Below are 17,650 nucleotides of genomic sequence, written 5' to 3' on the forward strand. Positions count from 1 at the left end.
TAGTTTAAGTCACAGTTTCTTGATTTCATGAACAAATGTTCCCCAACAGTACAACTGAGTAGTCACTGTTTTTCAAACAGTTCAATATTGAATCTTCCAATTTTGGTCAAATTGGATATTACCTGGTTTAAATTACCTAAATATTAAAAGTGAAAACCGAAATCAAGCAATAATTACGATATATATATGTATATATAGTTGACCGTAAAACTTAAATATAAGATGTCAGGGTTGCGGTCAAAAAAGGAACAACTATTTGTTATAACCCTGACCATCTTCAAATAATTACCATAGATTTAATTTTCTATTCTATTTTTCTTTTGAAACCAATATGAGAGATAAAAATTATTTAGAACTGATATTCATATCCATTGTAATATGGGAAATTTTAAGCGTTTATTTTTTTGACAAAGTTGGCAGTTAGCTTACTATATATAAATTATTTATTGCTTTAGGTAGTACTATTTTAGTTAGTTAAATTTCCTAATGGAATTAAAATAGTATATTATTTTTTTTTTTTACTGACCTGTCAGATGAGAAGGGAGAGAACAGAGCTTGAGGGAAATGGCTGGGAGGTGTGGCCTGTGGGCTAGGGGCTGAACTGGCGCCGCCTGTCGTCGACCTGAGCAATGAAGATAATAATAATAAATAAAAAATAGCTTTATAAAATAAATTATTATTTTTATTGTTAATTTTTCATATTACTCACTTAGGACTGGCAGACGGTTGAGGATCTGAGGGTGGGCTGCCGGGGGCATTCGGCTGTTCTGGACCGTTGCTTGAGCAGACCGAATTGTCGTCAACAACCACATCCTGAAAAATATAAAATTAAAATAAATTTAGGAATTATTTTTAATTAGCTAGTAGTAGTTAATCAGATTTTAGTCTAGAATTATTTAAGGTAATCGATTGTATCATTATTTTTTACCTAAACGTGTTCTATTAGATACGAAACTTAGGAAAAAAAAATATTAGCGTTTATAATATTAGTGAAAAAAAATATAATAACAATATTTAATAATTATAAAATGATAGTTGGAACTGAAACTGACTTAAAAAAGGTTATAGCCGCGAATAATTGTAACTGATAAAAAATAGTTCTAGCTAATTGTTATAAATATTTAACATTAGTAGGTGTTGATAAATTATATTATATTTTATATGAAGCTATAAACTGTTGTAATTATAGTACTAAGTTTCGTTTTCATAATAAAATAGTTCTAGATAAAAAATAGTTCTAGCTAATTGTTATAAATATTTAACTTTAGTAGGTGTTGATAAATTATATTATATTTTATATGAAGCTATAAACTGTTGTAATTATAGTACTAAGTTTCGTTTTCATAATATAATTGATGCACATATTTATAATAATACAATAAATTATCATAATAGTATTGTAATATTAATCACAAAAATAAAATACGTGAAATTTTGAGTGATTGGGAGTTCAATAAAATATTTTCTCAACAGACCGCGAAAACTACCTAATAATGGACTTACAGAACCAGAGAAGTTTATGGTATACATTTTTGTAATTTATAGTTAAATTTAAAAATGATATATGATCATTATTAAGTGCTTGAATACGATGTAAATAATAATGATAATATTTAGCTACTGTTAAATAGGTTTTAAACCTTTATTAATTATTGAGTTCGTTGATTTAATATAAAATGAGGTAATTTGATAAAAACCTTTATTAATTATTGAGTTCGTTGATTTAATATAAAATGAGGTAATTTGATAAAAACCTTTATTCCAAGACAAAATAAAATCTATATTGATGAAATAATTAATAACAGATTTTTTTAATTTATTGTTTTTATATTTTGATAATTGAAAACATAAATCTTTCGAAATGGTTTATATTATAGTAATTTAAAGTTTAGAAAACTTTGATACTTTGGATATATAAGATTGCAGCTATAAAATGAGGAAGATGGCGTAAAGAATGAATCGAGTAAAATACTTTTGCTTTTACTTCAGCATTTTCATACCGCTATTCCCCGACCCTCGAGAAAATAAATTACTGCAAAAGTTTCCACGGGGAAAGAAAGTTAAACAAACAGTGACAAAGGGAAGTTGGAAAAGTGGATTGCAGCTGTACTCGAAGTTGGAAAAATGGCTTTCCATCAAAACGGAAGTATGAAGATTACATGAAACGATGATTCAAACGGAGAAAACTTCTAACTTACAAGAATCGTAGATTATAACCTTATTGGGATTTATTCTCTTTGCTGTTTGGAACAGATGTTCTTCTTGAAAAGTTTAATGGGGGAAAGGGTTCGCAATCCAGAATCCTTTCCCGAGGGGGCGATAAAGCAAGGAGTCAGGTGTGGAGTGTGTGCCGAGGGCAATCTGTCATCTTAATCTTCTTGTCTATGGCTTATTCCTAATTGTCCGGGAAATGTAAAGTACTATATGTTGATAATCATAATTATCAACTACCCTAATAGTTTCGTCGGGAATATCGAAAAATCAATAGGGAACATTCGGGAAAATAAAACGAAGAACATTTAATTATTAAATTTAGTAAATATTTTTCTAAAAGAAGTTGATGTTTAAAACAGTAAAGAATACTGACAAATAAATAAAACCAGTGTTAATTTTGCTGCCAAAACCTTGCCTCCTTCAACTAAACCAAACGATCTAAATAATCCAAACATCAAAATTATCAGAATTTATTGAGCTAAGGTTGAATCTGTTAGTCTGGCTGCCGAAAATCAACAAAATTACTTTAATTTGACCCAAGACATTTTGTAAAATGATGGTTTACTTTAAGTTTGGCCATCCTGAATAAAGACTTATAACTAAGTTAATAGTTTATGATAATTAAGTAAGTTAGCAATAAAGACAATAATTTGAAAGGTCTTGGATACTACCTAAATAAAGATATAGGTTGATTAGGTTGGGCATCACTCCGAGGGGGGGGAGGGGGGAAAGACAAAGTTGTTTCAATCAAAAAGTGAAAAATGTCTTGTCAATTGCTTTCTCACAACTAAAACCAGGTAAGCTTTTACATGTAGGAAATGAAAAAAAAAAAAATTGTTACTCACATTTTATGTATTAGAGATCAAGTAACAAATTTAATTTGTATACAGGCATAATCAATCGAACTGTCAATCGGATCAATTATTCAAGATTTTTGTGGGAGTTATTATCTAGTTAGCCCAAAATCGATTTTATTACATTCTGAAATCCTACGTAAAATCCTTGATGCTCCTTATTACGTCACAAATAAACTCATTCACAAAGACCTTAACATCCCATTCGTTGCAGATTTGATCCAAAACAGATATGCGTCTTTTTATTCTAAACTCCTTAACCATCCTAACCCATTAATTCTTAATCTTTCATCCTTAACAATCCCTGATAATCCTCCGAGGTGTCTGAAAAGAAGATGGCCACGGGACCTTCTAATTTAAATTAATGTTTGAAGTACCACCAATGGATGGTTCCTTCCCAAGATTTTCAATTGTATATGAAACATACTACATATTTACCTATTGTATTATTTTGTACAGTTGTAAATTACATTAAATAAATAATTTTAAAAAAAAATTACATTCTGGACTCTATTTTTGCTTACATAAGCGCAAATTCCCCCGACACGTTTATTACGAAAATGGCTCATCTGATTTAACGCAAACCAAGAAGAAAGTTAGTTTCTTTCACTACATTCCCTAATTCAAGCGAAAAACTTTTGTCTGAATATATTTCTATGTTGTTTCAGTGGTTATTTTATGTTACTAAATATGTTATTGAGAGTTGTTTTTTTTTTTTTTGTTAGAATTTTTTTAGACAGTTTTTTTTTTTTCATTTATGTATTTTATTTTAGTATGTATGAGATCATTCGTCACTATTACCTATTGCCCACGACTGTGTGGCAGATTGTAATATCTATCAATAAATAAAAAGTAGTATATAATAAAAAATAAAAATTTGTTATTAAATAAAAAGTCATTAGCCTGGAAGTGCAAGGTTACTAATAACCAATTTAAGGTTATCACTTACTCAATAGAAATTAACAAAAAATGAATAATTTCTAGAAACTTCAATGTTCACAGAAGAAGATAAGAAGTTAGAAGAGTGTATTATATTTAAACTAATTATATTTATTTGTTTTAGTTAACATAAAGCTCATAACCATAAATATATATTACTAAAAACAAAGATAAAAAAACGCCACATAAAATCTTAAATTCTAAACTTAATAAAGAAAGCAAAAGATGTCTACGAGTTGAATAAAAAATAATAATTCCACTTAAAAAACTAAACAAAATATATTTAAAAAAAAATTTTAATAGTTTAATTATAAAACAATGATTTTGTAAATCATAAATAGGATTTTACCTTTAAACTTCAGTAAAAAGAATTAACCTATTTTCCTCTATTTTAGGAAAGTAGTACTTAGTATATGTCTTTGATCTTTATCATTTATTACTATTTATTAGTTTTTCCCTTTTATGTCAACTATTCGCCGACCTAACCGAACTATCTCTAAAACTACCTTATATATCACCAATAACTGATAAGGGAAGGGCTGTTATACAATATTACGCTAGTGGGGATTGGCTAATGCCGATTGGGTTCACAGATGTGCCCCGGTTATTAATAATTACCTCGGCATCCTCCGGAGCTTAGATTAATCCGCATCCTCGTCACCTCATCGCCTTCGGGGTCTTCTATTAGTCTTGGGAATGTCTTCGGATCTGGAGGGAGGGGGAGGTGTATAAATCATAGGGCTTACATTACTCCGATTGCTGGGTTACGTCTTGCCTTTAATGATCCCCCTTACACAGTTTGATTGGGATGAAGAACCAATGGAAACGGATTGTGCATAATCATCCTCGTTGTCATTACCTATAGCACTATGTTCTGTTCCTTAGTTTGTATACATAATGGACAATGGATATATTGATAAATATGTGATTGGATAAGTAAATATTGATAAAAAGATTGGTAGTTATATATTGACAAATAAGGGGTAAAACGGGTGAACCGACATAATGAAAACATTTTTAAGATATTTGTAAATTGCAACTGTAGAAAGATTGCCTGGGTGGCGCTCAATAAGGGTACAAAATAGCAAAAACAAACATTTAATGTTAATTATCGTTTTTACTTTGTAGGGCTTCGTCAGTGCCGATCTTGATACAAAAAGTTAGAAGACAAATTTTGTATCGCGATCAGCCCTGACGAATCCCTGCAAAAGTGGGAGGGGGAAAACGTTGATAAGCTTTAACTAGTTTTTAAAAAAAATATTTTGTATCTTTATTGAATTTATTAATACATTAGAATAATAATAAAAGTATTATTATTCTAATGTATTAATAACCTAATGTATTAATATTTAATCAAATAAAATAAAATGATATCTTCACATGTACACCACATCCCCAAGAAAATATAAGAAAAAAGTTATGAGAAAAAGAAAATTTGAATTAAAAATATATATGTTTTGTGTTATATATATGTAATAATAATAAATTGAATTCTTCACAAAAAAAAATTCTTGCAAAATTTTTAAAGACATATTATCAGAGATGCGTCGTTTTCGACTTAGCACTTGACAAATTACCCGATAAGAAATTAATTTGACACCCACTTCGATTTTTATATATTATGAATTAATTACATTACTATCTTGATATATTTATAGTTTTTTTAAATTAATTTTTTAGTTTTATCAATTAGGGGCTTTTCCGAAGCCGGGAATGTGCTTCTGTATTTTGATGAAACGTGAATTAATTACGTTTCTATCTTGATAATACATACTAATTTTTTTTGCCCAATCATTTATAGTTTTTTTAAAATTAATTTTTTAGTTTTATCAATTAGGGGCTTTTCCGAAACCTGGAAATGAGCTTCTTTAACTGAAAATGTACGTAAACCATTAAAAATATTTTCCTCGGACATTTTTTAAGATATCACCATTAAATTTTAAACTAGAAAAGAATATAAGTCTTTTAGTATATTTTTAGTTGAACTTTTTTTTTTCATAATTGTAATGGTTACTACACGTTTCGTTTCGTTTGTAAACTGTTTAATTATTAATAATTTTTCTCAGTTCGGTTACTATGTGGATTGGTTCGTTCCTGCACGATGTAGTCCAATTATTTCAACATTTGTTCACTATAAAAATCTATTAAGTATATATTTCTATAAATAGTATAAATCGTAAGATCGGCATTTCGAGTTATCGTTAAACTGCCAGAAATGACTGGGTAGATATCTTCATAAAATAAAATAAACCGACGATAAAATTAATTTTTAATAGAACGATTAATATTGTTCCATTAGTTAAACTACACATTTGCTCTTTACTAGATTATATTCACTACAATATTTCTTGTCGTGTTTATTGACGTCGTTATTTACAATATCTGCTGAAACAAACAAGCTACCAGTAATAGAGACATAGCCAGGCCATACATAGCCATAGAGTGAGAGAAGAAGTGGTAGGAGGGAGGATAAATCAACTCCAGGGCTTATCCCATGAAAAGAAAATCGGTTTGGAGAGGTTGTATAAAAAAGTGGAGGACTGGTGTAAATAACGACCGTTAGGGGGAATTGGGCGCCATTGGCCGGGCCCCATCTTGTTTGGTCCTTATCTCATTTCCATGCGAATAAATCAGGGGGGCCCCGCCTTGGATTAGATAGGGAGCCGGCCTTCGATCCAGCCGATTTATAGGAGCACCTCCTATCCACGTACGGCATAATATTCCCATTTAGCCCCTGAGTTACACCTCTTCTCCTCTATTGCCCCCTATCTATAAATTATTCATTTTCTCATCTTCCTCTCTTCCCCTAGCCTGTATTCCTACTAACATACAGATATATTCGGAATACATAGACGAGCACTTCAATCCGTCTGAACGAAGTGCTGCTATAACTTAATATTCAAAAATACTGGCGATGTGCTATAAGAATGATTTATGTGGAACTACTCTATTAAGATCGCTCAATATACGAGTATATAAACGAAATTTCTTAAGTGTTAATTTCTATTAGTTTTATGCCTAATTTTATTTCTAGGAAAACTCAGATTTGTATTTTATAAGAGATATATACATTGATTACTTTTTTTCCGACTGTTGATTTGTATTTTTGTGGATCTTGGGGAAAAAGGAATATAGTAATGTTTTGGTTTATCTAACACCACAATTCAAACATATTTACCTATATTATTATTGAATTTTCTTAACTATTTTAAATTCTAAATATAAACCTGTAATCTTACAAACGAACATACCGTTGTAATAACGAATAATTCGAAATGGAAAGAAAAAAAAATATCCTTACGATGCTTCCACAAATGAACTATTTTTTTCCCAACTGGAACATTGTTATTTGTTTTGGTCACTTCCGACCAACAGGGAGATTACCATTCCATCTAGCCATGGTGGGAGGGTCATGTTTTCATTCTATGGGACCGCCACGAAATAATAGTCGGTCCCCCTTAGGTCAGACTCGGACCGGCTCCTCTGTAGTTACTAGGCTGCTTGTGTAGACACCATAACTTTCTCGGCTACCGATGGCCCACCAATGAACTTTTGTCTGTTTAAATAAACAGAGTTATTTGATTTAACTGCAACTAGGATATAAAGGAGAACACTATGCCCATCTGTATCTTGTTCTCAACTTGTATTTTTAAATTAGTTTGCGCAAAGAGATGTCTAATAGAAATTTATTGCTATGACTGTATTTTGGTCCCGAACTTCTAAGTGTCTATGAAAATTTCAGTTTCTAAACGGCGAGAGCGAATCACTAATGACTAGGTGAGTAATGTAAAGTTGCATTGCAAAGTCAAATTTTTTGAATGAGAATATATTCAGCAATAAATTTGTGATATGTTAGTTCATAATGGCTTTAAAAAGGGTAACATTATTTATTTATTTTAAAATTTGATCGTTTTAAAGAAATCTGAGGAAAAGAGAATTCAAAAATTCGGATTTGTTTTAAGGCTTATCGAAATACTATATAATGAAATATTTAATGAGAACAATTCATTATAATATAATCAGTATTAATCACGAAAAATATTTATTCGCCCTAAAAATTCATTTTAATATCTAAAAATCTTTTATTTATGCAATAAAACCAAGTTATCCTCTAACGTTATAACTACAACTAAATATCACATAAATATTTTTGTTATAGAATCGAATTAGTTACCTGTGCAGATTTCCCCTGGGGCTGTTCGTCTCTTTCCTGTTCCTCTCTCTTTCGCTGTTCCTCCTTGAGCCGTTCGGCCTTCCTCCACTTGGCACGTCTGTTTTGAAACCACACCTGAAACCATTGTCGAGAGGAAGTATTGAGACTCTAATTTAAGTAAGAGAAGGAATGAAAAAAATAAATGGTCACTAATATATAATTATTGATAAAAATATGTTATTAATAATATAGGTCCTAATATATATATATATATATATACATATATACATACTTGGATCATTTTTTAAAAAATATTATTTAAATTTTACAGTGTTTCTAAGTAAAATTAATTAAATTTTAAAAAGGCTGGATCAAGACTGCTTTACTCCATTTTGCTGTAATAAATGGGATTTGCAACGTGTTATTGTTTATTATTAACTAATATCCCTAATTACAATATTTAATAGAATTTTTTTTTTTAACAAAATGATGTTATGGAAGATAGAGTAACATCTAAAATATTATTTTTGTTTTCATACTAAGCTCAGAATTTTTGAACTAGTCTAGTACAATGAGATTACCAACTAGAAAATATACATAAATATTTAATTAGAAATAATTTAGGTAGATGTATTTTTTTTTTTTTTTTGTGCAGCTGTTTACATTTTGGAAATTGCAGTTCTAAATCTAGATTTTATTCTCCCCTGAAGATAGGCAGGACATGAGAAAGGGATGTTCGTTAGAGACTAAAATGAGATTGTTTTCTTAAGGGAAAGTATAACGAGTGTTACACCCTCGTAATGACGTCATTAGATAGCTCTCCTGGAAGCGGGGTATCTTTTAGGTAGCCCTCGGGTAACGACGTCTGCCCTAACTCGCTCCTCTTTGATCTGCCTACCTGCATCCAGGCCACTTCCAGTAATGAGCAACTAGACTAATTAGAAGCTCTGTACAAATGTTCTCTTTCAAATTATAACAGCAATATCATGATTAACGTCTAGCACGAGTGCTATCTCATGTAGATGGGTACACTATATTGTAAACGATCACATGACTAAGCTCGGGAGATGATAAAGAGGTTGTTTTTTTGTGAGAAGGATGGCGTGGGGGGGGGGGGAATGGGAAGGTTTTTTGACAGGCCTGCGGTATTATTATATATTTTATTTTGAGAGTTTATTTTACTTTTCTTTAAGGAAAATGTTTAAAAAATATTTTTAATATGAATAAATTAATTGAGGTTGATCATATTAAATTTTCTTGAAAAATAAAAGTTAAAAAAAAAATTGAGAAATAGAAGAAAAAAATACATATCTACTGCTCCTTCTCTTGAATGGATCCTAAAAAAATATTCTACCTAGGGCCTAAGTGCAGCTTTAAAAATCCATATATTACCGAAATAGTTATTAGTTTGGATTATTAAATGCATACGGTTTTTATTAAGATAAATAAAAATTTGGTTGCAATAACTTGATTTTCCTATCGGACAATAATTTTTTTTTATGTCAGTATTTAATGATTCAAAGCTAGTTTAAAATAATTTACAGTTTTATTAATTGCTTAAATTGAATTAATTATATGTACCACATTATTTTTTTTATCAGTGAATATTAAAACTATAAAATCCGAAATATTAATTAATGCGTATCATGATTTATTTATTTGAGTGTGAATAATGCATTTGTGTTATTAAGAGAATTAATTATGTAAAGAATGGCAATGTTCATTTAAATGCTTTGAATGTCGCACTATATCTCGGATACGCCCAGAGTGGAGTTACACTCCTACTCCCCCCTCCCCATTCCAGAATGAACTACCCTGACTTTGACTAGGGCGACATTTGCAGAGGGACTCCTGGAGTGCACAGGTGCAGTATACGCTGAAGACCCTTTGATTTCGGGCATGTGATTATGTTAATGACATTGTGCCGTTTGATTTGCGGGATACATCCAACATCCACTCGGCTCAGAGGGGCCCCATTAGCCCTCAAAGGGGCCCAATCTATCGGTTTACTGCTATCAGCCACTCAGCCAGTGTACACACTGTACACCGGCCTCTCTCTACACTACTCTATAATCCTCCCGATATCATATCAACCCCTCTTTATTAGTCGTTTATTTACTCTGATGGTGGGGTCCCTCTTATTTTATAAAATGATTTAAATATCCGGAGGGTAATGAGATAGAGGATTCTCTCCGGTCCCGGAACGGTTCGATAAACATGACGAATTACCAACGGTGAAAGGATGATTCGGACAAACACGAGTAAATGTTGTTTTTCAATATTGCTTTCAATTAGGACTCTCTCGCTGAAAATGCAATAAAACAAGCGTATCCCTCCTCCTCCATATTGCAATAGTCAATACCAAATCCGATTATTAGGCTCTGCTACCACGTTCGTGATCAAGAGTTCGTTTAGTAATTAATTTTGATTGATCCTAGCGAAACGAATTTCATAGTAGCTATATTTACAAATAACATAGCTAAATATTATCTCATACAATATGATCGTATAAATGGTATTTTATCGAAGAAAAAATTCGCAGACCTTCAGCACTTCTGAATAAAAAATAAAATCCTGCCTAGTTATGAACGATCCAAACAACTAGAAGTTGAATAACAAATATATTCACTAAAGTCTTAAAAATGTTCTTCAGAATAAAACAAAATTGTTAATCATTGTGCTTTTAGCAATCGTTATATTTTTTGTATGTTCAATCCTTGTATTTTTTTAGTGCAGTAATTTTATTTTTGTTCGTGGAAACCTTGTATTTTTATTTTCTTATATTTTCCTGAATGTAAACTTTGTATTTTTACAGGTTTGCAAACATAACATAACTTTCAAATGAACATATGTCATGCTCAAGAAAGAACTTAATTCATCATTTATATACTTCTTTCATTTAATATTGTTCAGTGTATCACTTAATAAATAGAATACTATAACTATTTTTTTTTTTATTTACGACTACCCACAAAAATGTTGAATAATTTTAATTATGATCTTTTATCCCTACAGATTCGTAATTAATTTATGATTTGCTAGCACATAATTACAGTAACATAAATACAACCTTAAATTTTAAATCTTGTCGATAAAATAAAAATTAAACGATATTTGTAAGTGAACATCCTTAAAAAAAAATATTTTGTCAAAAACCTTCAGATAGGATTGGTGCATAATGATTAGAACCTAGTTATTATAATCTTAAATTTGAAACAAAATATTAATTTATATTTGAAACTAATGGGTATTTTTATAATTTGCAGGCCGGAACAAAGAATTTTCCAAGAAAGCAAGCTTAAAAAAATAATAATATATAAGAAATAATTTAGGTAACATTTTTAAAAATAAATATTAGCAGTTCTCAACACTAACTCACTAACGTCATAAGCACACAAAAAAGTAAAACGATTACTTACTTATTATATAAATAATTCCCGATCCACTGAGCTCTTCAACCCGAGTTGGGCGAAAATTACCAATAGTAGAAACTAGTAATTAAAAGTGTCATGGATACGATATTTTTTTATCAATGGTTCATTCATGAATAAGGGGAGTATCCATGGCAATTTTAGCTATTATTTTCAACTATAGCAAATTTTTGCCCATCTCTGCCTTGAACTGAAAATTAATTCTAAATTTTTAAAAATTGATCGAATTCTAAATTAAATGGCGCCCGAGGCATGTGCTCCTAGTTTTTTTTTTTAATATTTATTTATTGCTATTTACAACTGTACATTATAATACATTTAGTAAATCTGATCTAAGTTAAATTGGAGTGTTACAGACGTGTAGAGAAACTACACATTGGTAGCACTCTAATGACATTTTACATTAGCTAGTCTCGTGGCCATCTTCTTTTGAGGTACCTCGGAGGATTGTCAGGAATGGAAGAGGATGCAAGATTAGAAACTCAGGGGCTTGAGTGGTTAGAGTTTATAATGGAAGGAGAGATATCTGCTTCGGGCTAGATCGGTTACACAGGGAACATTAAGGTCTTTATTTATGATTTTATTTGTGACAAAGTAAGGAGCATTGAGGATTTTACGAAGGATTTTGGATTGTAAGGATTGAATACGAGAGGAATTCGAAGGTTTAGTGGAGCCCCAAAGTTCAACTCCATATGTCCAGATTGGCCTAATTACAGTCATGTAGATCAGTCTTATGTAATGTGTTGGAAGTTTAGATCGTTTGTCTAGTAAGTGCTATAATAGTCGAAATCGACGTGCGGTTTCCTGTCTTTTCAGTCTGGTGTGAGGATTCCAGGTTAATCGCTTGTCCAAATGTAGTCCAAGGTAGCGGATCTGTTCGACAGGGGTAACAGTAACATCGTTAAATGAAACTGTAGGGCAGTTAGTAGGCTTACGACGAAGGGTAAAGGTGATTGATGGGTTTGTTGGAATTTACCTTAATCCTCCAATTACGACACCAATCTTCGACCCCCTAGTTTAGATTTAGATTATGTTTTATCATTCATTATGATACATGATACTCTTCTACTCGGCAATGGTATGATTTCATTATCTTTTATCCTGTGATGTTTAGCCTACGTAATAACCTAGTACTATGAATGTCTGTTGATCAGTATTACTCCCATACGAAACCTAGTAAAATCTTTTAACTGTCGCAAAACTGGTTTTAAGGATGGAACAGCTAGTATTAGGTGAGGGGTATTGATACACAATGAAACCATTTAGAACTAAGATGTAACAGACTTCTATTACATGTGAACCAGCTGGTGATTATAACTTTTTAAGTAGTTCCACGTGGAAGGAGGACCTCTCGCCACCAGCGACCCCTAGAAGGTGGTCAAGAAACGATTAGCCTAATGGCCGCACCCCTTCCGGCAATAGCACTAAGAAGGATGGGGGAGGCCTTAGGAAGCTGAAACGCAATAGGGAGGAGTGAGATTTTTGAACCCCTGGAGAACCCGCGCTGTCAGGGTCGAATTGAATTTAAGCGGGTGCGGCTGTCCAAAAAGACAAGCGGACACTAACAGCCTTTACCCCACATGAAGTGCTAGGCCATTTTTTCAATCGACGATATGAGCCCGGACAGACGTTCATGTCCAAAGGAGCTCGATTCGATTTCTCTACTCAATTCCATCCCTCTCCTGTCTTACCCGCCTGGTTAACGTCCGATTTGTATTTTATAGATGTGTTTAACCTTTTCTTTCTTGTTCACTTACACCTTATTTCTTTTCTCTCTTTTTTTTTTTTAATCTCTTTTATTTCCTTTTATTCGAAAGCTGTCAGAGAAGATATCCTTATAAAAAGAAAAAGTTTATTGCTGCACCAATCAAATAAATACCAAACATAAAATATGTACTTCGAGAAAAAAAGATATTGAAAATTTTCATATGTCGGATCAATTTGCAGAACTTCAAAACTGCCTGTTGATATGAGATGTGGTGCCAATAATCTTTCATTAAATGATTAATTTTGTTTTCTATTCTGATCGCCAGAACCGGTGAATCGTTGGTTATTTCCTCCTCTTAGATTCTTCTAAGAGCCTTTTTTTCAGAGTCTTCCAACTAAATCCTATTTTAGATCACAACAATAGGCCATAACACACAATAATAACAATATAATTACATGCTTGAAATATTGGAGAGGACTATGTTCGCAATCTTCGCATTATGTTTTGAAGTTGGTGTCACTATCATGCTGAAAGTATAGAATAAAATCAGGTTCCAAGACTAGATTCTTTAGGTTTTGTCAATTAAGGTATCGTAAAGATTTAAAACATAAGAGCACAGAAACGGAGCCCAGAGACAGCATTTCTCACTTAAATAATTTAAAAAAAGACTAACCAATTATAGATAGTACATCGTTCCAAAGCAGTTCATCTAATCTAATTTGGCATTATAATCATTGATGGGGCTGTAATGCCATATGATAAATACAATTTTAGCCTGGAAGATGAATAGTGGTTAGAACGGCGATATGTTAAGGATGAGTGAAGTAAGTTTTGGACAGTTAGTTAATTTTCTCCTTTTCCTTCATCCTCTTCTCACTTTTTCTACTGTATGAATTTATTCATTCATGCTGTATTTTCTTTCAGCAAACAAAAGAAAATTATTTGATTCTCAGCTCATCTTTTATTTCGATTTTTGCAGTTTTTTTGCAGTTAGCAAGCTTGTCCATAGATGACGGTAGCTTCTTACTCTTGGTGTGATGATTACTAAATTACAATGTTGAATTGAATTTTCCCTAAACATGATGTATCATCTCAATTTAATTATTCCTTTTTAAGCAGCAAAAGTAAGATGAATTGATATACTTATTAAAAAAAATAAATAATATATTTTTTTATGGACATTTAAAATTGATTTATTTAAAACTTCTTTTTTTAAAAAAGTCATTCGTTAATAGTAACCATGATTAATCAGAGTTAGAACCAAAATGGAGGGATGAGGTCACAGAGGGTTAACAAAGACCAATCATACGATTATGAGACACTAAACCATCAGAAGAACCACCGGCGTGACGTCGGAAGACTCGATTAAACATAATAATTAACAACATAAAAGGAGAACCAGAAGAGGAACTAATGGATAGAAGAGTGAGCGGGGACGAATAACAGAATTATCCAAAAACTGGCGAGGGGTTATCCAGATAATAATTATAAAAGCGGTCAAGTAATAAAATCTACGATGGGGCGACTCTTGTATTCCCTTTGATGAGTTTGGCTCCTTAACGTCCTTAGTGCTCGGAATTATAAAGCACTCCTTGTCATTTATTAACGATCTAAACTAAATTGAGGTAGCCGGGTATCGGGTGGCTCTGAGGGAGGGATATATTTCACTTCAAATCTAATGTGACAGCGGGCCCCCTCCCCTACGGCCAAATCGCCCTCCGCGCGATCTCTTGTCGATCGAAAGCAGTTTATTTATCGATTCTTCCATGTTTTGTAGCAGTTTGTAGAGTCAAAACTTACAAAATTATGTTAACTCTATATTTACGGCAAAGTTAATATAAATAAAATGTCTAACTTTATAGGTACAAAATGGATCCTGAACATATCATTAACATGATTAACACTGGAAATTTGTTTATTTTTCAATAATTTATAACACAATACGGGAGTTGTAAACGGAAAAGGCTGGACGGCTAGAATTTACTTCAAGGTTTTCTAAGATAAAAAACTATAAGTTTGTACAAGTTATAAAAACGAAAACTACTGGAATTTTGGCGCAGAAGTAATTATAGGAGAAAGGTAGGTTATATCACTTAGAGCATTGTATGTGAGAAATTTAAGGGCATTCAATTTTCTTCAATAATGTTTTAGTTATTTTCACTTAACTCTATATGAAATATAAAGAAAGGGGAAGTAATTCAATAGAGAAAAAAATCGAATCAGAGTTTTCTAAGGAAATAAACGTTTTAAGATCAACAGATTTCAAATAACCAAGTCTCTGTATCCAAGTGTGTGTGTCAGTCGTTACGATCATAAGCTAAATTACCGGGTATCGGGTGTGAACAGCCTATTCTCACAGATGAAAAGGTGTAGGGCAGCGGTTCCCAAACGTTTTTCGCCAAGGCACCCTTGTTCGGTCAAAAAAATAAAAATAAATAAACTTCATGGCACACTTGCTGGGCTAAAATAATTTCGCGGCACCCTTGTCGAGTTTTTTTGGTAAAAAATAAAAAAGTCGGGACAATTGTCCTTAGAGCCATTTGATTATGTTGGAAAAGAAGAATTACAGTACAGAGTAAATGGTGGAATGCACTGTATAATGACTAGTTTCATTTTAATTTTTCTTTTTGTTATATTTTGAGAAAGTTGCATTATCTTGCGTTATCCCTAACGTAGCCTGGAGAGCCCCAGGATGCCGCAGAACCCAATTTGGGAACTGCTGTTGTAGGGAACTGAAATTACTAAAGGTAAATTGGGCGGTTGCTTGGAGAATGATTGCGCAAATTATTACAGATGAGGATAGAAACTGATTTATTTAAACAAATAGACTTTTAAGAAATAATTGATGATTTTGTTAATCGGAAATCAGAAAAGGATCTTTTGTAAATGTTTAATTTTTCTCTTATAATGTTCGTTACTCTCAAAATAATAAATAAGTTAATGATTTCAACTAGCTCGTTGTTCATAAACTTGTGCAGATAATAATTTGAAGGGGGACATCTCTGTTCTTTAGGACTGAAATATCTAAGTAAGTCCGAGGCACCGACTTGATTAGAGATTATCAATTAACTAAGATAACACTTCATGATCTAAAGTACAGCCTAGTAGTACTGCCGCTATAGTACTTTATTAATTCAGAAACTTAATGTTTTGTTAAATATGATTATATTAATAATTTTGTAATTTTATAAATCAAATATAGGATCTACTGAACCGAAAAAATATACATACCTCTAGTAATTTTAATATTTTACAGTAAAAAATACTGTATATTTTACAGCCAAATGTAATGTACCTTTCCCCAGGTAAGGGGCCGGTAGATACAGGAGAGCCAAGATGGCTGACCTGAAGTAGGCAGTGATTTGTTATTGTGTTGCCATGGCAACGGCCGCCCCACCGGCGCGGTCTGATTCTTTTCACGTGCGTTCTGACTGGCTTTAATACTAACAAATAAGTAGTAGTTTAACAAGTTTTATCTTATTAATTAATTTATAATCATAATTGTTATGTTCTTTTTTATTTATGATCAGCAGTAAACATTATTAATATTTTCGGAGTGGATTATACATAATTAAAGTTTTTTTTTTTGTTATTTTGATAATTATTTTGTTCCTCCTCGACAGTGGAGGGCTAAGATGGCTGACTAAGAGAACAACTCTGATTTGCTGTACCTTGACAACGAACCCTTGTCTTAATTGAATAGAAATATACTCCTAGGTACGATGACTTTTCAAAATGGCGTCCAATTATTACAAAGACCCTCCACTTCTTAGTTTGCTTCTCCTTTTCTTCTTTTTTTCTTTGCTAACGCTGTTGGAGTTAGGGCCCTGGAGTGGTGCACCCCACTCGAGCCTAATGAAACGTCAAAAATGAATTTGACGTGCAATTAGACTTGAAGTAAAACAAAAGCTTTTTCACTTGCCCCTTACATCTCTGCCTTCTATTCATTTGGAAGAGGAAGGTAAACTTGAAGACACGAGTAACAAGACAACCCGCACTACAATTTTTTATTTAATTATTTCTTTCTAGAACAATACCGCAGAATAAAAGAAAAAACTAGGATTATAAAATACAATAAAACTAAAAAAACTAAAATCGCCAACAAACGAGCAATATCTCCACATATTCTTTAATTAAAAAATATAATTATTAATGATCCTTCTTACTATCCACAACGAAACCCTTTAGGGTTCTATAAAAAGTTTACTGGGCTGGAACTAGTAATTTTTAGAAAAAAATAATTACTCGATCAAATATATATTTATATTTCAACTTTCATAAGATTGTATTTTATATTAGTTATATGATAAATAATACTATATACGTTAACATAAACAATAAATAACGTGAC

At 31.8% G+C, this 17,650-nt stretch overlaps 1 protein-coding gene across 1 annotated transcript in view; it reads right to left on the reverse strand.

Moving 5' to 3' along the window:
• LOC106681010 (dorsal root ganglia homeobox protein) overlaps nt 1-17,650 on the reverse strand; it is a 118,618-nt gene that overhangs the window by 31,480 nt on the left and 69,488 nt on the right. The window contains exons 5-7 of the mRNA XM_014421107.3: nt 8,182-8,295; nt 710-813; nt 527-622 (exon numbers count right to left, since the gene is read on the reverse strand). Coding sequence (XP_014276593.1) covers nt 527-622; nt 710-813; nt 8,182-8,295 — 314 coding nt within the window. The remainder of the gene's footprint in view (nt 1-526; nt 623-709; nt 814-8,181; nt 8,296-17,650) is intronic.

This window comes from Halyomorpha halys, unplaced genomic scaffold (assembly GCF_000696795.3).
Source record: "Halyomorpha halys isolate HHAL.00 unplaced genomic scaffold, Hhal_1.1 Scaffold303.1, whole genome shotgun sequence".
Taxonomy (NCBI): domain Eukaryota; kingdom Metazoa; phylum Arthropoda; class Insecta; order Hemiptera; family Pentatomidae; genus Halyomorpha; species Halyomorpha halys.